This window comes from Molothrus ater, chromosome 4 (genome assembly GCF_012460135.2).
Source record: "Molothrus ater isolate BHLD 08-10-18 breed brown headed cowbird chromosome 4, BPBGC_Mater_1.1, whole genome shotgun sequence".
NCBI lineage: Eukaryota > Metazoa > Chordata > Aves > Passeriformes > Icteridae > Molothrus > Molothrus ater.
In genome coordinates, this window is record NC_050481.2 from 11,371,480 (window position 1) to 11,391,581 (window position 20,102).

Sequence of the window (20,102 nt, forward strand, 5' to 3'; positions counted from 1 at the left end):
ACCGCCGCCCTCCTCCTCCTCCTCCTCCTCCTGCTGCGCCTCCTCCTCCAGCTGCGCGGCTCCCAGCCCGCCGGAGCCATCCCTCGGCGGTGCCGGTGTCCCCTCCCGGGTGTCGCACCCACGCGCGTCCCACCTCGTCCTGCCAGGAGGCGTCAAGCAGATGCCTCGCCACGGATCCCTGGGGATTTGGGCAGCCGGAGAGATCCCCCATCCTGCCATGGCTTCCAGGCAGGGCTCTGGGCATCCCCTCTCCAGGGGGACAGAGCGTCCAAGTCCAGCCTCGCCTCCCCAGAGCATTTATCCGTGGCCAGCTTGCTGTAGCAAGGTGGATTAATTCACAGCGAGCGGCTGTAAAACACCCTCCCAGGGGCCCTGGCAGGCAAGGACGGCAACCCGAATTATTCTGCAAGGGGCTGTGCCTTCGCAAAATACACTTCGCGGTGTAATTTTTCCCTCGGGGTGTGCTGGGAGGGTATTCCCGCTCCCCTGACTGACATCCTGGGGAACAGAAGAGACCCACAGGGGTGAAGGTGTCCCCCGGCTGCCGGCGTGTCCCCTGCTGCCCTCCAGGGCTGTTCGGCAGGGATGCTCCGGCACTGTCCCGGCTCCCAGCAGGGCTCAGGGCCTCTCCCGGCAGACAGGGGCGCGGGCGGGGAGCGGCCGCGGAGCCCCCAGGCGCCGATGGAGGTGGAAATGAAAGACTGGAAAGAACGGGTGACCTCAAACTGCAAGCTGGCAGCTATTAATGTGAGTTCTGGCAGCCACCCAGCCATGCCATTTGGCCGCTGACCAGCGGGTGAGCAAGCTCCCCTAGCCCTGGCCAGCCAAAAATTCCTGCTGCAGGCTCCGGCACACCGGGACCGCCGGCCCCTCGGCTCACAGCCACGCCGGCTCCCTGCCAGCGTCCCCCAAAAACAGGCAAAGCGTCATAAACCACCAGGATGGTGCAAAAGCTCTGCTGGGGGCTTGGGCAAGACCAGCAAAACTGGCACCTGGCAGCAGGATGTGGCACAGGATCACCCAAGAGGAGCTGGCTTCATCCCAGTGGGGTGGGCAAAGGCAGGGAGCAGGCAAAAAAAAAAAATTAAAAAATCCTCATCCCCATTAAAAGAAAAATTTCCCTCCAGCATCCTTCATATCTGGATAAAACTGGTGGGGGAAAGGCATTTTAAAGGGATTTTAAAGGGCTGAAGCCTCAGGGAAGATGGTACCAGCAGCAATGGGAAAGAGATGGCCAAAGTTATCCCCAAAAAAGGATCTCTCCCTGCTCCCGGGAGGCCATGCCGGGAGGAGCAGGCCGAGGTGACCAGCAGGTGGCAGCTGGAGCCCAGGGCTGGTGGCCCTCGGGGCGCTCCGGGCTCGCCACAGCCTGGCCCTGGGCACCCCAAACGCGGCTCGCACCCGGGGCCACAGCGAGGGGCAGCGGCTGTGCCCAGCCCCGTCCCCCCCAAAAAACTCCTGCCCATGGAATCACGCAGCACCCAAAAACAACAGGGATGTGAGAAGGGAACCAGGGAGAGGATCACGCTGTTCCCACGGCAGCAGCAGCAGCGGAGATGCTGATAGCGCCCGTCCGCCTGAGGAATGCCAGCTGACTTGGATTTTGTGCCCGGCTGGTTCAGGCCCAGAGCCAGGATCCATCCTGAGAAAAGGCCACACAATACAGCAGAGCAGAGGGCTGAGCAACCCCGGGTAAAGATAGCTCGGCCACAGCCCGGGCTCTGAAAATCCTTTTCCATTGTGAGCATGCAAAAGCCTGGGGAGGATGAGTTCAGCCTGAAAATATTTCACCCGCAGCAGCACAGCTCTTCCCAGAAGGAAAGAGGTGAAAAAATGGTCCTTGTACCTCCTGGTGTGCCACAGGTGTCTGTCTCCTGGCTGGGTCCTTGGAGCACCGGGAGCTGCACTTTGGGAGCTGTTTGTACCATGGAAAGGCAGGACCCTGAGTCCCTGGCTCCCCTGGATTCATACCTGGCTTGGGGATCCCAAGGGAGGTCCAGAATCACGAGATCACACAATAGCTTGAATTGGAAAGGGCCTTAAAGCTCTTTGTGTTCCAACCCTGCTGCCATGGGCAGGACACCTTCCACTAGCCCAGGCTGCTCTGACGCTTGTCCAGCCTGTCCTTGAACCCTTCCAGGGATGGGACAACCACAGCTCCTCTGAACAACCCGTGCCAGGCCATCACCATCACACAGCCAGGAGCTGGCACAGCAGGCATCACCTCTGGGTGTGGATCATGGGGCCGGGAAGAACTTGGACACCCATCCCAGGCAAGGAAGAGGGACAAGTACCGGTGACACAGAGCACCCCAAGTGGGTGCCACCGGCTGGCACCAGAGCCCTCCACGCCTGGTCCCCAGCGTGTGACACCCACCGGCAGCGTGTGGCACTCGGCATCCAGCCCCGGTGCCTCATCCCGGGGCAGGCGGAGCAGTCCAGCACGGTCGGTCCCTGGCAGCCGGTGCCCGTGCCCGCGTTCCCGGCGGTGCCGGTGCCGGCAGGTGCCGCTGTGGGCCGGGCCGGGCGGCGGGCAGGGGGCGGGGGGCGGTGGCGGGGGCCGGGCCGGGCCGGGCTGGGCACTGCGTCCCTCCCGCCGCGGCTGCCAGCGCCGCCGGCACCATGGGCTGCTGCTGCCGCCTGCTCTTCCTCGCCCTCCTCCTCCTCCCGGCAGGTAAGCGCAGCGGGATGGGCGGGGGGCACACGGCGGGGACCCCGCGGGGTCGGGCGGGGAGCGATGGGGGCCGCGGGGACGGAGGAGCCCCGCGACTGCCGGGGACAGCCCGGCTCCTTCCCGGACCCCGGGTGGGACCGCGGGTCCCGCTCACACCCCCCGTGCGAGGGGGTCACCCCCAATGACGGCGGTGCGAGAGGTGTCGCACCCCGCTTTTCCTCACCCCTCGCCCCTCGGAAGGTCCCCAGCGGAGTCCCCGACTGCGCGAAGGAGGGCGGCTGGATGGGGCCACCGGAGTGTCCTCACGGCCACCCCCTGGCCGGGCTGGAGTCACCCCGGCCCCGCATGTCCCTTCCCTCCGCGGTCGCTGCTTCCAGGGAGCTTCTGTGGCTCTCCCTGGCCTTCAGCCGAGCTCGCACTCCCCCAGCCCCTGGCGTCTCCCCCCGGCGGTACCAGCGTCTCCATCTCACAGAAATTGCCCGATTTCACACCTTCCCCCAGCGAGGCGCTCGGCGGGGACACTTCTGTCCCCGGCTGATGCGACAGCGAGCGCAGGTCACCCCTCCGCCCGCCCGCCCAGGCTGGGCTTTTAATAAACACGAGGAGCTGCCTGCCCGGGAACATGGAAAACACACTTGCATAACCGGGGACGCTGCGCGGGAGGAGAGAGAGATCCATCGGCTGGGATGTCACTGTCACATCGCTGCCGGCACAGCAGCACCAGGGGACGGGCCCGGGCCGGGCTGATCTCCCCGGCACAGCCCGCAGGCAGCAGCAGCCGCGGGACCCCCAGCCATGACCCCGGACCTCGGGAGATCTTCCCTGGATCAGGGAGAGCCGATCAGGGAGAGCGGGATGGATAATTGTCCCTGAAAAAGGGGGATTTGCCAGCGAGCTCCTGATCTGTGCTTCCCTAGAAAATGCGTTCAGGAGGGATGGGGACGAGCATTGAGATGCTGGGGATGCTCTTTCTTCTCCCTCACGGGCCCAACTGTGCCCCTAAAGCAGGCGGTCCCTGCCGGGAGGCAGCTTTTGGGGGCGGGCTTTTCCCAGCGCCCCGACCAAACCCAAAGCTGTTCCCACGACCATCCCTCTCCAAAGCTCCAACGCCAGCCAGGCTTGGCACAAGAAAGAGGAAAGATTTCCCTGGACTCTGGTCCCACGTCCCTCAGGCTGCTCCCAAACAGCCCTCGAGCATCTTTCAGATGCTTTCTGCAACATTTTTGGCCTCACTGAAATAATTTTTTAAAAAAAGAAAAAAAAAGTGTGTGTGTGTATGTGTATATATGTCTATATCTATCTATCTATGTATATATATATATATAGATATCTTGCTTGGGAGGAAACACCAAGCACAATTTAAATTTGCTCCAGACTCATTCTTCAGAACCAGATGACAGCCAGGATGTCACCGGCCAGGAGTGAAATAAGTCTGGACTTTACCTGGCCATGTAATGAAATAGCAGCGTCTCGCACAAGGAAGTTTTTATCCTGTTATTACTCCTTCCTCTGGATGGAAATCGAAGCCTGTTTTCTATTCCTGACCTGGTGCCCAGCCCCAGGCCCACTCTCCCCTCCTGCAGCTCCCCCTGTGCCCCAGCTGGGACATATTTAAGTGCCTTTTAGAAGCAGATCTTGGTTCTGAGTGCTTCTTTGCGGAGGCTCTGGGCTGGAAGAGCTGCTTTTTGGGCTCTCAGAGCCTCATGGGCTGTTTAATTCTGCCACTGAGGAGGCAAATCTTCAAGCACTCTGCTCCCCCATGAGCTGAAGGACAGGGGAGCCAGGTAATTACCCCCTCTCCCAGCCCAAATGAGCAATCAGGCTCTAATACCAGAGGATGCTCCAAAATTCCTCTGCCAAGCCCAGTTGCTTCTCCCCCTGGGAGGGGCTGGAATGGGGCTGATGCACGTTGGAAGCTGCACCTGGAAGCACTAATTAGCAGCCAGCCAGGAAAATTATGGAACTGGGGAGTTGTCACCCTGGGCAGAGCTGCTTCTTGCAAAAGTCCTGGCTGGCTCCAGAGCTATATCTAAGATATGGGAAAAAATATTGTGAGGCGTCCCCAGCAGGCAGGTCCATCTGCCAGCTCCCAGCCCCAGGAGACAGCAAAGAGCATCCCATGGGATCCCTTATTCCCCTTCCCCAGGGGAAATCAGCACAGCATAACACTTGTTGGCATGTTTCAAGAATATAACTAGAAATTCCTAATGTATTTTTTATTTAAACAAGCAAGACATCATTTTAGAAGGGGCTGGAGCTGTCAGCTACTGCTTTCCACCCCAGGTCCTCATCAGATACCTCTGGCTGTACGTGCTGACAGGTGTTTTGCCACTCTCAGGAGGAAAAAATCACCTAAAAATTCCTCTTCACCTCCTTTTCTGCTATAATTTCATTGCAGCATCAGCATCAAGGGCTTAAGGGCTGAATAACTGAGCAACATTTAGTTTTGGGGGGAATCACTACCTTTTCCTTGGCTGGAGCCTGGGTTTGTTGTGCCCCCAGCAGTCCTCACCTCTGGGTTGGGATCATGGGGCAGGGAAGAACCTGCACACCCACCCCAGGCGAGGAAGGAGGGAGTGTGCAGCATGCAGGGAGCCGTGTGAATTTAACAGAAAAAAAAAAAAGCTATTTTCAGCTGGGAAGGGTGCTGGAGCTTCCCTCCTGCCTCCTCAAGGGGACTCTGCCCATGGCAGCATTCCTCAGGCTCTGGAGGGTGTGCAGGCCTCATGGCTGGGACAGATGGACGCATGGACACAGGGATTTCTGCTGTGCAGCTGTTTCTCTGAGCTACAGAAAGCCTCAGAGCAATTAGAGCTCAGGCACTTAACGAGCATGCAGCAGAATAAAACTAATCACGCAGGAAGCCAGCTCGGCCTGCCAGTAAATCACAGCAACTGCACATTTATTGGATCTGATGGCCCTGGCTGCCTCTCACGGGCAGGGAAGAGCTCTGCCTTTTACCTGGTGCTGTTTCTGGCCTCTGGTTTTCTCCCTTGGTGTCCTTCTCCTCTCAGAACTGGTCTCACACCATCTCCAGCAGAGCCTGGCACTGAAAACAGAGGGGACAGAGCAGCAAGGAGTGGAGCAGCACGTCAGGCAGGGGTGCTGCTGCTGGCACTCACAGGCAGTGCTGGAGCTTTGCTGCACACCTCCAGCTGGAGATGCCCACAGGAGCCACCATTTCCCACCACTGATCCAGCTGGGTGGATCAAAATCCCAGTGAGTGTGAGACACAGCTCAGAGCTGGCAGAACTGCTCCCAGACCTCCCCATCACCCATATTTCTTTGGGATAACAAGGCAAGAGTCCACAACAGAGCCCCAGAAGGAGAAAGACACAAGTTAAAGGCCCAGAGCAACCACCACATCCTCTGTGCTCCTGCCCCCACATCAGCACAGAGCTCAGTCACAGCCCCGTGCACTGCAGGTGGGGCCCCCAGCCAGGGAGATTTGAACATCCCCAGATCCCAAAATGCATGGGGACAGAGAAGGAGAGGCAGTGCAGGGCTGAACAGCTGGAAAAACTCGTTGAACCCAAAGCAAAAACCAGTTTGGCTTAGTCCTAGCTGATGTAAGGAGAGCTTTTGCCATCCACAGCCAGATGCTGCTGGTTTTACAGCAGAGAAATACAATGAAAATCATACCTGAGCATTAACAAGGGGGAGGGGAACTTCCAAAAATCAGCACAAAGTTATGGGAATCCCCAGCCACAGAAACCAAAGCTGAGCCAACGAGGTCACAGGCAGGAAATCCTTACTTATATTTACATCTAGATTGTTTTACTGCTCTGCATCACTTAACCTGGTGACAACCCAAGGCTCGCTCAGGGGACTCAGGGCTGTTCTGTCATCAGCATTTGGTGAGGAGCAGCATGATACAGGACTGGCAAAAGGTATTTTTTTGCTCACTCTTGTGATTAAAGCCCGGTTTCTACAGGGCTTTGCTTTAAAGAGCAGTGATGCTTACCTATGGCCTTGGTCACTTTTGTTTTCTGGGTGTTTGCCAGCTGCTAAACTGGCACAGAAAGTGGCACCCAAGCTGGCTGCACCAGAGTGTGTCCAGCAGCCCTCCTTGTTTTCCTGCTGCTGCTGTATTTCTTGTTCAGAACAGCTGGTGAGATTCCTTGTGTAAGGGCAGGCAGAACAAACAACACCCATGTTGTGGAAACTTGCATTATCCCTTTGTCCTTGGCTGCTGGGGGAGCATCCCTGGCTGCAGCTGGGGCTTGGGGGCTGTAGGTAATTGGGGCTGCTCCTGGGATCTCCTGTCACTGTGTCAGAGGCCCTGAGCTCTGCAGTGAGGCTGGCTAAAAGCTCCATCTCTGCCTTTATCAGTGGATGTTTGTTTGCTGCTCCGGCCTGATGTCATTCACTCGGGCTGGAGATGTTCTCTGGTGGCTTTTAGGCTGCCTTTCAGCTGGCAGAGAACTTCAGGATCTGCTGCAATGGCTTTTGGAGTGCCTGGGAAGTGCATCCTGGAGAGGCTGCCAGCCCAGGTCAAGCAGCTCTTTCCCAAGAGGAACATGAGCATCACTCAGCTCCTGCAAGGGCAAGACCTGCCCTTCTCTGTGCCTTCCAGGAGCCAGGAGAGCATCGTGGCAGTGGGAGAGGGAGATAATTCACCAGGAGAAGAGGGATAATTCCTCAGTTTGGCATGTGATTAGGGCTAATATCCCCCTAAGAATATCCCCTAAGAATATTCCTTTCCCCTAAGAATATCCCCTTCCCCTAAGAGCAGGATATTAGATTGACACAGCTTTGGGGTCTTCTTTCCCTGGCTGTTTTCTGTATTCCCAGTGAGAAAATCCTAGGAAAAGGACTTTGCAAAGCTGCTGTGGGGCCCTGGAGTGTGACACTGCTGCTTTCCTGGGCAGTCACCTCATCCTGGGAGGCCCCCGCCTTGCTCCCTGATGGATTCCAGCAGGGTGGTCAACTGCCCTAAGTGAATTAGATGAGCAAATTCCTCAGGGCTGAGCTATGCTGGGCATCCTCTGGGAGCTGACATCCCTCAGTCCCTCTGACAGCCCCTGCTGGAGGAGTTTCAGCCTCCCAAGCCACATGGTCCTGTGTGAAGTGCTGTGGCTGTCTGGTTTGTCCCTTGTCCCCCAGCAGCAGCTCCTGCAAACCAGGTGTTGGGGAAACCAAGAAAAACTCTGCTTGGTTTTTGTTTTCCTTTTGGTTTTCCCTTTCAGATGCATTGGGGAGAGGACAGGATGTGCACACAAGGCTGCCCACCAGCTGGGTGCAGGGACATGGATGGAGACACATGGAGCACCAGCCAAAGAAGCCCTCAATCCTTTTGTCCCTCAATCCTAACCCCATTCAGAAGCAGCCTGTGTTGCCTCTGGGATCATGGCAGGGCTTTCCTGGGGTTACCTCCTCTGGGTGGATCCCAGATCCCCCATGGAGGAGGCAGGGGAGAGCACAGCACAGGCACGGGCTGCTCGTAGGGAGAGGCAGGGGATACCAGGGCTGAGCTGAGCTTCCTTGCTCTCCTGGAAAGAGTCCCTGTGACTTGTGACCTCCTTGGCTGGGAGCTCTCAGCCAGCAGCCAAAGATTGTTCCTGCCTGCAGTTCTGGCTCAGCCTCCAAATTTATGCCCCTCAGATGTTATCGGAAAGTTCCTGACTCATCCCGGCCAGCAGCACTGCCAGCTCTGGTCTGCCTCCAAAGTTCAGGCAGATCATGGGAGCTCTGCTGACCCCAAGCACTTAGGGACATCAGGGTGGCTTTGCAGGGAGGTAGAAAGCTGCCTGTGTCCCTGAGGGACCGGGAGCATCTGCACTTACAGAGGTAACAAACTCCTGAGGTCCTGGCAGGATCCTGCTTGCTGGGCTGCAGAGGCTGGCTGGGACCTGCTGGAGAAATCTGAAAGCTCCAGGTGTGAAAATATTGACATATAGATGGAATCTGAACCGTGTGGTGTGAAGGGTCCTTGGTCCAGGCCTCCCTGCAGTGACCAGATTCCAGCTTGTCATCCCTCTCCTCCTCCCTCTTCCATGGTTTGTGTCCTCGGCCTGAGCAGGGTGACAGCTCGGAGCCATCTCCCAGTGCTTGTCCTCAGGAGAGCAGAGCTGCCATGGCCTCAGTCGCTCCTCCAAGACCCCTTTCCTTGGGAAAATGGGGTCCTTCCACATGGGTATCCACAGGACCAAAAAAAGCAATTTTGGCTGCATTAATGAGTCCCTGCTCACCAGTGCCAGATCCCATTGTTCCTGCAGACAGGCACTGCATGTTTCTGTCCTCTCCACTCCTGATTAGTTCATTGCAGCTGGAGTGAGCTCCTGCTCTGCCCAGTTCTGGGCTTGGGATGCTTTCTCTGGGGGATGTAAATAAATGAATACATGGAATTAAAATGCCTCCCCATGTCACACAGTGCTGGCACACTCTTCCCTCATCCCAGCCACACTGAGGAGGCCAGTGCTGGACCCGTGCTGAGTTTCCCCCCCCTGGAAAGGGGAGAAAAAGCCCCAGCAGTCAGCTGGTGGGGACAGAGGGAGAAATGACTCATCCTCGTGCTAAGAAATGGAGACAAATGAATGCACAAGGAAATGGGGGGAGAGGAGAAAGAGATGTCTTGTGTTATCATTCCCAGCTGCACAGGGGCTGCTCTGAGGAGGAGCTGCTTCCCCTGCTGCTGGCAGCAGATGGAGGGGGTGATTGGAGTGATAGGGGTATCCCAAACTGGAGGAAAAACGGGGTGATTGATGCCAGGACAGCTGGTCTGGTTTCAGCCTCACCTCTAGGTACCCAGCGGTATTTCCGAGAGAGGCTTCATTTTAGATGGCTCTCTCCACTTTAAAAGTTATTTCCAGGTGAATTCCCAAGCCCTTTAGCACTCTCTCAAGCACCAGCTTGCCCCAAGGATTGCTCTGTCACTAACATTTCTTTGTCTCACTCCTAGGACTGGGCCATGACTCCCCAGAGCCACCCCTCATCCCCATCCACCCCCCCTTGCTCTGGGGGGGTGTCCCAGTGAAACCAGACTCCAGGGATGGCCCCACACCGGCTCCAGGCCAGCCCCAGCTGCCCTTGTCCACGGGACCCTCCGGAGATGGGACATCCTCCAGGCCCCTGGAGGGGGATGGCCACAATGCCAGCACCCTGGTGGGAGCACTACCCCCTGCTCCTGTCCCTGTGAGTGCCATGGCCACAGCAGAAGGTCCCTCCATGGCCTCCAGCCCCAGCTCAGTGCCTGCCGCCCCAGAGGCTCCCCGGACAGCAAACCCTGCCAGCCTGGCAAGAAGCACCCTGGATTTGGCAGCAGCTGCCAGCCCCACAGAGCTGGCTGTGCCATCACCTGCCCCCTCCCTTCCCAGCAGCCAGCCCACCTCACCCCCCGGGACGGGCCTCTCCCCGACACCCGTCCTCGTGAGCCCGGCCGTGACCCAGCCACTGCTGCTGGCCAAGGATGTCCCTTCCCTGGGGACACTGGCCATGGCACCGAGCCTGGCCACGGAGCCAACATCCCCCCCAGTGACTGTGATGAGCCCCACGGAAGCCCAGGCCACGGCCTCGGAGAAAACCACCGGGGTCACCATGGAGGAGGTACCACGTGCCCTGAGTGCAGGTGAGCTCTCTGTGTGCACAGAGAATGTCAGGGTGTTCAGGTAGGACAGGCAAACCCCCAAATTGGAAGGGAAGAGGTGCTCAGCTTCCTGAGAGCATCACTCTGCAAAATTCCTGGAGCAGCCCATGTCATCTGATGCACTGGCAGAGCCCGGGAGCGGTGGATAACAAATCTCAGTTGCCTGGAGATGTGGATAAAATGCTCAGTTCTAAATTTGACTTGAAACACTTCAGGATGAGAGGAAACAAGTGGCTGGATGGTGGGTGCAGCCTGAGTTAGGATGGTGTAGGTTTTAATTTTCCCTCCTGGAGCCCTCAGGAAGCTGACACGAGCTTCTCCCTGTCCCCTTGTGCAAGCACAGGCAGCTTAAAAGTGCTCCACGTGGGTGGAGAAGGGGAGACCTGGAGTATTTCCTAGCCTTAGCTCAGCACTGGATGCTCCCAGCACTGGATGCTGTGCTGGGAGCAGCAGCAAAGAATGAATCCACAGTGCCCAAGCTGTGTTTCATCCCACACATACCTGCTCTGCACTTATGGCAAGGGGATCATTGCCAAGATAAAGGGGGGCCCGGCATCCCCTTTGGGAAGCAGTGAGGGAATATTCCCCCCATCAGAGATGGCTGGGAGCAGATGGGGTGTGGGATGTGTGCCAGGGAGCTGGGACTCATGAGGGAGCTGAACCCTGAACCCTTTCCTTTCTGGTGTTTCCTGCACAGGCAGCATTGTGGCCATAACCGTGACGGTCATCGTGGTGGTGGTGCTGGTGTTCGGGGCAGCTGCCTACCTCAAGATCAGGTAAGGCTGGTTTTGGGGTGGCCCCCCTCCCTGAGGCTCCCTCTTACCATCACCAGGATGATGCCAAGTGGCAGGAAGATGCTGTCCCCAGGTGTGGCAGGGCAATGTGGAGCCTCTGGTGCCAGCAGGGCTCCGTTTCTCACCACTCCTGTACTGGAAAGCAGAGTTTGCATCCCTCATTTTGCAACAGCCCTGCTCAAATGCCAGGGATGCTGCTCAGCATAGTCATATCCAGTAATTATCCCTTGGGAAAGCTGGGACAATAAACAGCAGCAGAGCCCAGTGCTGAGCATCCCTAATGAGCCTTTGCTGACAGCTGAGATGAGCAAAGGTCTGGTTTTAATTCCCTGGCCAGGCTCATTCAACAGGGGCAAAATTCAATCTGGGCTTCACTTCTCCTGGTCCTTCCTCTCAAAACACCCCAAAGCTTGACCTAGGGAGCCTTTGCATTAATATTTCTTCATCCCATTGCAAAATAAGTAACAAATCCTCAAAGTAACCTTGGGTTTGCTCTCCCTGGCAGGCACTCCTCCTATGGAAGGCTTCTGGATGACCATGACTACGGCTCCTGGGGCAACTACAACAACCCCCTGTACGATGATTCCTAGCAGGGATGAAGCCAAAAACCCCAAAAACCTTTAATTTATAAGTAAGCGCTTCTGCAGCAGAGCATCCGCTGTCGAGGAGATGCCGGGCACGGAGCCCCTGCCTCAGGCGGGATCACCATGGGGCTGCTGGATGGCAGGAACTGGAGGGCAGTGCTGACAATAAACCTCAATTTTGGCCTTTGAGCAGGAAACCAGGTCCTGGGGCAGGCCAGCCACTTGTTGGAGACAAGGGAAGCCAAATTCCCCAGGGGGAAGGGATGGGGAGGTCAAGGGAGAGGATGGAGGTTCAGCCAGTGCTGTGGCATCCTTTGAAATGCTGCTGCTCTGTGATCTGGGGGGGAGTGGGGGGCTGCTGAGCCAGAGCCAGCAGTGTGCCAGGGTCTCCTGTGCTTTCACATGTCCCTTTCCCTAAAATCACTTCCCTGTGTTGCCCTGCTACGAAATCCTTTGCCTTGTCTCCCCAGGAACCATGAACAGCTATGGGGCTGCTCAGTCACTGCTCCCTTTCTTTTCCTGCAGGTGCTTCCTTGCACAAGTTCCTAATTTAATTTTTTCCATTTAATTGTGGGGGGTTTGGTCCCAAAAGCAGCCCAGGAGCCCACAGGAAGATGCACTGACCATCCATTTCACACATGTGGCTGCTCACTCCACAGCTTTGTTTCCATTCCTCAAAAAAACTTGGCTGCTAAAATACAGCGGAGTGTTCTTTTCATCCCCAACTTGTGTCCAGCTTTTAGTGTGGGAAGGCTGGGGGTGGCTGATGGCAGAGCTGGTTTGGGAAGGGGATGCTCAGCAGCTTCTCCCTCTGGCTAAATTCCCTGGCAGTGGAAAGCAAAGCCCTCAGACCTTGATGAAAACAAGAAAATAAACCTTGACTGGTTGTGGCACCTCTCAGCCACAGCCAGCCTGGAAAACTGTTGGGCCTGGGAGCATACACAGGGAAGCACAGGCCCTGAACATGCTTAGGATGAGTAAAATTATTTTTCATCTTTTTGGCACCCAAGAAGCAGCAAATTAGGCTACCTTGGCTAAGAAAAACCACAAACTGAGTTAAAAAACCACCACCCTTCTTCTCTGGAAATAAACTGGGCATTGTGCTGCTGCTGCCAAACTGAGGGAATAAAGGGAGAAGAAAAGCCATCCCCTTCAATTAAAAGTATATAACTCCAAGGGAGTAAATTCCTTTTTCATAAAGGAGGACAGAAATGGGGTGTCAGCTTTCCGGCTCAACCCTGTGCCTGGATCCTCAAAATGAACTACTCTCTCTTACCCTACAATGCAAGGAAGAAGCTGTACATATTTTTGGGGATATCCCGGGGTGAAAACAGATTCCTCATCTCTCTGGGACAAGACACCATCCCCAGTGACATGGATGATGTGGACATGGACGATGTGTTTCCATCTGCAGGACTGTTTGCCAGCACGAGCCAAGGCACAGGGCAGCCTAGGGAATAACAGATGCCTTTGGCAAGTGGAAAAAGCACTTTATTCTGGGGGATAATGCCCTCAGAGGGAGGATGCCTGTGTTCCAGGCAATGCCTTCAAACACCCCTCTCAAATTCCCACCTCAGACCCTCTGGCTTACTGATGGGTTTCTATCCCACACCAGTATAGCAGGGGAAAATGGGGAAAAGCAACCAGGACATGCCCTAAGAAAGGCCCTTTTCCTTCTCTTTTAAAAACCAACAGGGTTAAACCTGCTACCAACTTGTTTCATTTGCAAAACCAGCCAATTCCCATTTTTCCTAAAGGCTCCCACAAGCCTGGCTCAAGTCCACCTCCTCCCATCTCCTTCGCCTCCCTCCCTCCCCCCTGCCCCCCTTTGGCTCCATTTCATCTCAGCTATTTTATTTATACAGAAAGAGAAATAGCTGGCATAGCTCCATGGTGTGGAACTTCCCATCCCCTGAGCCCGTGCTGGCTCTCCCACCCTGCCCTCGCCGGCTGGGATCTTCATCCCAGCTTCCAGACTCCCTCTGGCCTCCCTAATGATGCTCTTGTTTGGTGAATATTCCCATGCATCAGCCACCCTTCCAAGCCTGAGTTACCAGAGTGAGTAGCTCCTGGTTGCAGGTGTCAGAAGCCAACTCCAGCCAGGACCACGAAGGAGAAAATCCAAGGAAACCACCCCGTTTCCAGCATGGAGGTCCCAGCACACCCCTGGGCTGAGCCTTGCAGAGACAGATGCTGCCCCTCTGAGGTATAAACAGTACAACATGAGGAGCCTTTCCCTCACTTCCAGTTGGAAATTCAAAAACAGATGGATTCCCTGCAGCCAGGCAGGAGCGACACTGCCCCAGGAGGGGGTGGCTGAACAGAGGTTTAACACAGAACACCCCCACTTCCATAACAAATAACACTATTGGAGCAAGCCAAAACCACACCAGAGGCACCAAACCAGCCCAAAATTGGGGACCCCAATCAGCTGAGCCCCTCAGCCCTGCACTGTTCCACTTGCTGCCTCTCCATGTTCCACAGAGCTCGGCAGGCCCTGCCTTTATTAATAGCTCTGTGACCTTGTGTGCGGCTCCTGAGCCTGCTGGAACTCTACTTTTTTTCCCACAAAGCAGCAATAATCCCTTCTACTCCTGATTCTGGCCTGGAAGGGTGAGCAAGGCAGGATTCCAGGTGCCAGGGAGTGAGGGAGCTTGAGCTGCTGCTTCCATCCCAGGATCATCCCAGTGCCCTGATCCCAGCATCCTTCCTGCTCCCATCAGCTGCACCTCCATGGACAGGGCAGCAAAGCTCCCCAGAGCACCTTCCATCCCATAAAGCAGCTCCTTGCCTGTCTCTATCCTCCCTCCATTGCCTTTTATCCCCTGAAAATGCCATTCCTTTTCCTGCCCTGCCATTTATTCCCTGGCAAAGGGAGTTAAGGGCTCGGTGCCAAGATAAACAGACCAAACAGTGGTTCAGCATTCCCTCAGCATTCCCATTCCCTCGTGCTTTTTCCAGAGGCAAACACCAAAAACAGGGGAACAAAAGGTCAAAATCACCTGGATCCTGTACCATGAATAATTTTCCTTCCCAACACCAAAGCTCAGCTCAACTTAGAATTTTCTTTCAGCCTCCTCTTGTGGTTGGAACCCAAACAAGAATATTTCCAATTAATAACTGGAATAAAATTAGCTTCCCATTTAACACCAAAGCTGTTTGGTTGTGGACTTGACCAGCACAGTTTTACCATTAGCCACACACTCCAAGGCTACTTGGCCAGAGATTTCTGGGATAACAACTCCTGCAGGCTGGTGGGAGCCCCACTGGCACTTGTGGGCTTACCTGTGAGCAGGTCTCCATACAGGGAAGGAGATGGAGGCACCAGGTGCCAACCAAAGCAGCAGGGAGTCTTGCTTGTACCACAGAACAAAAATATGAAAACACAGGAGCTTGTAAAAAATAAAGCACTGATTTTCCTGACAGTGGCTCGGGCCTCACACCTCCCCATATCCAACCATTTTTCAGCACTGAATCATGGTTTAAACTCAGCTGGGAATTTCCAGGGAGTACGTGTGTGAAAGAAGAGCACATCACGCTCAGTGTAGTTTGTTTATTTTAATAGAGACCTTTTTTTACATTTATTTATAGCAGTGAGAAAAGTGCTCCAGAAAAAGATACCCCAGTCAAGGCAAGCTACAATAGCTACCATCCAAATCCTAAATATTCCCTACAGAAAACGGGCACTGCTGGATTAAGAAAAGCTCATTTTACAACAGAACAAGTTAAAAATGAGTAGTTATAACCTGAAGAGGAACCAATCCTTTTTTACATCTTATTACTGTAAAGTATCTGCATGTAAAATTCACAGAGGACTTCCTGCAATATTTAAGACTGCAAAACAGCTCAGGCAGGATGTTACATGAAAGAGGGTGGAGTTGGGGTTTTTATTTCTTTCAAAAGGCAGCGGTTGTCCCCCCAGTGAAGTTCTACCATGAACAAACACCAAAAAAATCACAGAAAACTGGACCCTGGACTGCTTTATTTCAGTGAAAATCACAGGCTCAGCCTGATGTGGAGGATGTGCTTCACTTTAGGTACCTAACCAGCAAAATCCAGCTATGTACGAGTCTCAAACCCCACACCACCTCAGCCTTTGCCAGTGAACAGTGTAAAACAAGGAAGAAACAGGGAAAAAGTGACTGCAGCTGGCAAAGGAATCTGAGCAGAGGGACAGCAGCGAGTCAGGATGGGTGTCTAGGGGGAAAAGGGGGGCTTTGCACCTGGATCTTCCAGCTGCTCATCCCAGCAGGCAGGGCAATTCCCTTGTTTCAAGGGAATTCTGTACACACACATGACAATGCACAAAGGGAGCCAAGGATGCCACCCCTGCCTGCTGTCCCTGTGGACACTCATCATTCCCAGGAGGCACACACGTCATTCCCAGGGAACACTACATCCCCACACACTGCCCTGAGGATGCTGGCACTAGCCCCAAAGGCCTCTCAAAGCGACCCATTTTCCCCCAGAGCTGCCTCTCCACCTCCCTTCCCCTTCAGCTGCCCCCAAACTCCTCCTGCCGCTGCGCCGGCTGCTCGTCACGTCTCCTCGTGCTGCTCCTCTCACCTGCCTCCTCCCTGACGCAGCACAGGACTCCTGGAACTGGGAAAACTGGAATTTTTACTGACACAAGAGTTGCTTTGTTCCCAAACCAGTCTCTGCCGGGGCCCGGCCGAGCGCGCCCCAGTCACTGCTCCTCCAAGGACAGCCGGCACTGCCCGTCCTGGGCCGTGTTGTAGGACTCACAGCTCTGGCACTTCATGCCCAGCAGGTGGAACTGCACCGTGGAGCGGGCGTTGCAGTCGTTGCAAAGGATCTGCAGGCACACAGGGGAGGGAGGGAGAGGCTGCAGCACCAGCGGTGGGTGTATATAAACAGCAATGACAACATCCTACGCCTACACGTGACTGCTCCTCAGCATTCCCCACCTCTTGGTCTGACTCCTGATCCAGCACGCATCCCTAGTGCCCTCTGCTGCCAGGAACTCCGAGGCACAGCTCTAGGGAAGCCAGGCAAGGGTGCCCTCTTACCTCCACCATCATGTTCTGGTACTCGGTGGGCATGGGGGTCTGTGCCACCTCGTTGTCCAGCTGGCGCCAGTACCTGGTCATGTCCAAGGCCGAGTGCATGCACAAGGGACACCTGTAGCCTCTGGCAGAAAGAGGGGGACATGTCTCAATCAGAAGGTGAAGTGACACCATGAAACAAGGCCATTGGTAGGGACAAGTTTCACATTGTACCAGGCAAACAAACAGCACGAAGCAGCAAGTTCTGGCAAACAGAATTGGAAATTAAATGCACTTTATCCCTTTAAGTTAGCCCTTCATCCCTTTAGGAGCTGTCTTTAAGTCAGTTGGTGCAGAATTGGCACCAACTCATGATTTTTACCTCTTGAAGCAATATGTTTGGACTAGGGTAATATTGAGAGGAAAAATGCTTGGAAATACTTACTCCTTCAGCATTTCGTCGTAACATGTTCTGAAAATGAAACACAGGTCAGTCAGAAAAACTGAGTTACTGACAGGGAACACACTTGCACTGCACAAAGGGAATAAACCACACAGGTATCCCCACGGCAGAAATTAAAAACATCCCTCGGCCAAGTAACAGGAGAGCTTCACACTGTCAAACCTGACTGAGAAAGAAGACAACCCCCCTAAAGAAAATGCTTCCTGGAGAAGTCTGTCCCCACAATGCAGGTGCCTCAGAAAGCAGCTGGTACAGACTGAATGCTGCTGAATAAACACCCAACACAATGCAGCAGGTGTTTCCCTTGCTCAGGTGTCTGCTTTACCTGTGAAGAAGGTGACCACACGGCAGAACATGGGCTCCAACACGAGATGTGTGAATATCCTGTTTGGAGGCAAATATAAGACAAAAGAGAAGAAAATCAATCCACACACAGTCAAAAATAGGGGCCACACACAGTTATCCAGGAGATGAAAAGAAGCTGCTCACCTCCAAACATATTGGACAGTCCTGCCTGGAGACATTTTCAATACACTTTGCAAATGGGAAAAGAGAAGAAAACATTATTCTGCTGTGTAGTTTTCTGTGTTTTTCTACATTGTAAAACTCCAATAGGTAAAATTTCTTATGTCTTCAATTAGTGGCACTTGTGTTGCTGTTAGGTGAATTTAGAGAAGGAGAACCCACTGCTCTCCCTGTTCCTGTGGCCTCAGATGGGGCTGAGGCACATCCAGCTTCATATTCAAGGCATTCCTTTTTAAGATATGGAGGTAAGTGGTGCATCCTCACCTTGTGCTTTCCTTGGAGACTCAGGCTCAGGCACAAATTACACTTGGAGCAGTGGAAGAAATCCTCCTTGGGTCCAATCCTGTGGAGAGAGGAGTCAGGGCAGGGCCGGTGCCCGCGGAGCCGGGCCCGCTGCCCGCACGCACCTGCAGATGCCGCACTCCTGGCAGTGGTACTGCTTCTTGTCACGGTCAAACAGGTGGCAGATGTCACAGTAGTACTCCCCAAAGAGGCTGCCACAGCCCTCACAGCGCTGCTGGGCCTGAGGGGACACAAATGTCCTGAGGGCTGTGCCTACTTCCAGGCTCCAAAGGGGTGTGGAGCTCCTGGAGCAAGGCTGGGAGCTAAGAAGCGATCAACAGAGTGGAGAGGACAGGCTGAGGGAGCTGGGCCCTGATAAGGGATGGCTGAGAAGATCTAACCCATGTCTGCAGGGATGTGGAAGGTGACAAGAGGATGTAATCAGCCTCTGTTCCGTGCTGCCCAGAAACAGGCCGAGAGGCAATGGGCAGAAGCTGATGCACAGGCAGCTCCACCTGAACAGGAGGAAGAGCTTCCTTCCTGTGGCCTGGAACAGAGAGACTGTGGAGTCTCCCTCACTGGAGATATTCCAGAACCACAGTCCTGTGCCATATGCTCTCTAATCTCAGGACTTCCTGAGTTGGAAAGGGACCTACAAGGTTCACAATGTCCAACACTCAGCCCCGCACAGGAGTGCTCCGAGCATCCCATCAGGTGCCTGACAGCAATTCCCACATGCCTCCTGCCCTGTGCCAGGACTGGGGCCGTGACCCCTTCCTCCGGGAGCCTGTTCCAGTGCCTCTGGGTCAAGAACTTTCTCTACCATCCATCTTAAACCTCCCCTGACACAACACCAGGCCATAACCTCCCGGACGCACCTTCTGCAGGAGCCGGCAGCAGCTGCACTGCACCTCGGACACCCGGAACCGGTCCAGCTGGTGCTCCTCGGCTCCGTCGTGGCACAGCCGGCACGGGTACAGCTTCCCGCAGCACGGGGCCTGCCAACGGAAGGACACGGCATGGAGCGGCCACCACCCCTGGCACGGCACGGCACGGCACGGCACGGCACGGCACGGCACGGCACGGCACGGCACGGCACGGCCCCCGCTCACTCACCCGCAGCCGGCAGCCCCGCCGGTAGTGCTCGCATCCCTGCTCGCATCCCGCCTCGCGTCCCTCCGATCCCCCCGCCGCGGCCATGGCCGCCGCCGCTGCCCGGTCCCGCTCCACCCCTTCCGCTTCCTCACAGCCGGTTCCGGAGGATTTGGAGGTTTCAGAATGGCTCCCCCCGCTCCACGGCTGGAAGCCTCGTGTTCCCCTTCTCGCTGAAGCCTGGTTCGAGTGGGAGGGGAGCTCTGGAGATGTCCCAGTCCGAGCTCCCTGCTGAGGCGGGGTCACCCAGAGCAGGTGATACAGGACCGCATCCAGGCGAGTTGGGAATGTCTCCAGAGAGAACTCCACGAGCAATCACAGAATCATAGAATATTCCAATATTCCAATCATAGAATATTCCAGGAAGGGACCCGTCAGGATCATCGAGTCCAACTCCTGACCCTGCACCCCACCAATCCCACCAGGTGCCCGAGAGCCTTGTCCGAACACTCCCTGAGCTCAGTGATCCCTGCAGGTCCCATCCAACTGAGCAGATTCTGTGAGTTCTTCACGTTGAGGTGGAGCACCTTGTGTTTCAGTTTCTGGTCACTGCTCCTTGTCCTGTTGCTGGGCACACCAGAAATCTGGCACCATCCTCTTGACACCCATCTTGGTGATACTTGTATGGATCGAACTTGTATGGATTGATGAGATTCCGGCTGTCTTCTCTTCTCTGGACTGAGCAGGCCCAGTTCCCAGAGTCTCCCCTCCTGAGAGAGATGATCCAGACTCCTCCATCATCTTTGGTCTCTGCTGGACCCTCTCCAGCAGCTCCTTGTCCTTCTTGACCTGTGGAGCCCAGAACTGAACACAGCACTCCAGATGTGGCCTCACTGGGGCCAAGCAGAGGATTAGCTCCCTGGACCTGCTGGCCACACTCTTCCCCATGCAAAACCTTCCCCTTAAACCTTTCTCTCCTCCAAAAACCCAACTTTCCCCCAAAAACCTCCACTCTTTCCTCCCCAAACCTTCTTTTCCCCCCTGCATTTGCCCATGGCTACCTGACTGACTGCTGTGGCCAAGTGGAGCATCCACTAT

At 55.2% G+C, this 20,102-nt stretch overlaps 2 protein-coding genes across 2 annotated transcripts; one reads left to right on the forward strand and one right to left on the reverse strand.

Moving 5' to 3' along the window:
• Nucleotides 1-2,573: 2,573 nt before the first annotated feature.
• Nucleotides 2,574-12,361, forward strand: PARM1 (prostate androgen-regulated mucin-like protein 1). Its single transcript, XM_036381911.1, has 4 exons — nt 2,574-2,673; nt 9,575-10,240; nt 10,956-11,034; nt 11,558-12,361. The coding sequence occupies exons 1-4, from the start codon at nt 2,622-2,624 to the stop codon at nt 11,640-11,642; spliced, it is 882 nt and encodes a 293-aa protein (XP_036237804.1). The 5' UTR covers nt 2,574-2,621; the 3' UTR covers nt 11,643-12,361.
• A 2,818-nt stretch (nt 12,362-15,179) lies between these two features.
• RCHY1 (ring finger and CHY zinc finger domain containing 1) lies at nt 15,180-19,131 on the reverse strand. The gene is made up of 9 exons (XM_036381912.2): nt 19,029-19,131; nt 18,791-18,910; nt 18,038-18,153; nt 17,895-17,973; nt 17,595-17,639; nt 17,431-17,489; nt 17,088-17,114; nt 16,667-16,787; nt 15,180-16,452 (listed from the first exon to the last, which is right to left on the reverse strand). The coding sequence occupies exons 1-9, from the start codon at nt 19,110-19,112 to the stop codon at nt 16,324-16,326; spliced, it is 780 nt and encodes a 259-aa protein (XP_036237805.1). The 5' UTR covers nt 19,113-19,131; the 3' UTR covers nt 15,180-16,323.
• Between the last annotated feature and the right edge of the window lie 971 nt (nt 19,132-20,102).

Coding starts and splice junctions, on each gene's coding strand:
- PARM1 (XM_036381911.1), top strand. CDS start 2,622: ATGGGCTGCTGCTGCCGCCTGCTCTTCCTCGCCCTCCTCCTCCTCCCG. Junction 2,674..9,574: donor CCTCCTCCTCCTCCCGGCAG/GTAAGCGCAGCG, acceptor TCTCACTCCTAG/GACTGGGCCATGACTCCCCA. Junction 11,035..11,557: donor GCTGCCTACCTCAAGATCAG/GTAAGGCTGGTT, acceptor TCTCCCTGGCAG/GCACTCCTCCTATGGAAGGC.
- RCHY1 (XM_036381912.2), bottom strand. CDS start 19,112: ATGGCCGCGGCGGGGGGATCGGAGGGACGCGAGGCGGGATGCGAGCAG. Junction 17,640..17,894: donor GTCTCCAAGGAAAGCACAAG/GTGAGGATGCAC, acceptor CCATTTGCAAAG/TGTATTGAAAATGTCTCCAG. Junction 16,788..17,087: donor TACGACGAAATGCTGAAGGA/GTAAGTATTTCC, acceptor TCTTTCTGCCAG/AGGCTACAGGTGTCCCTTGT.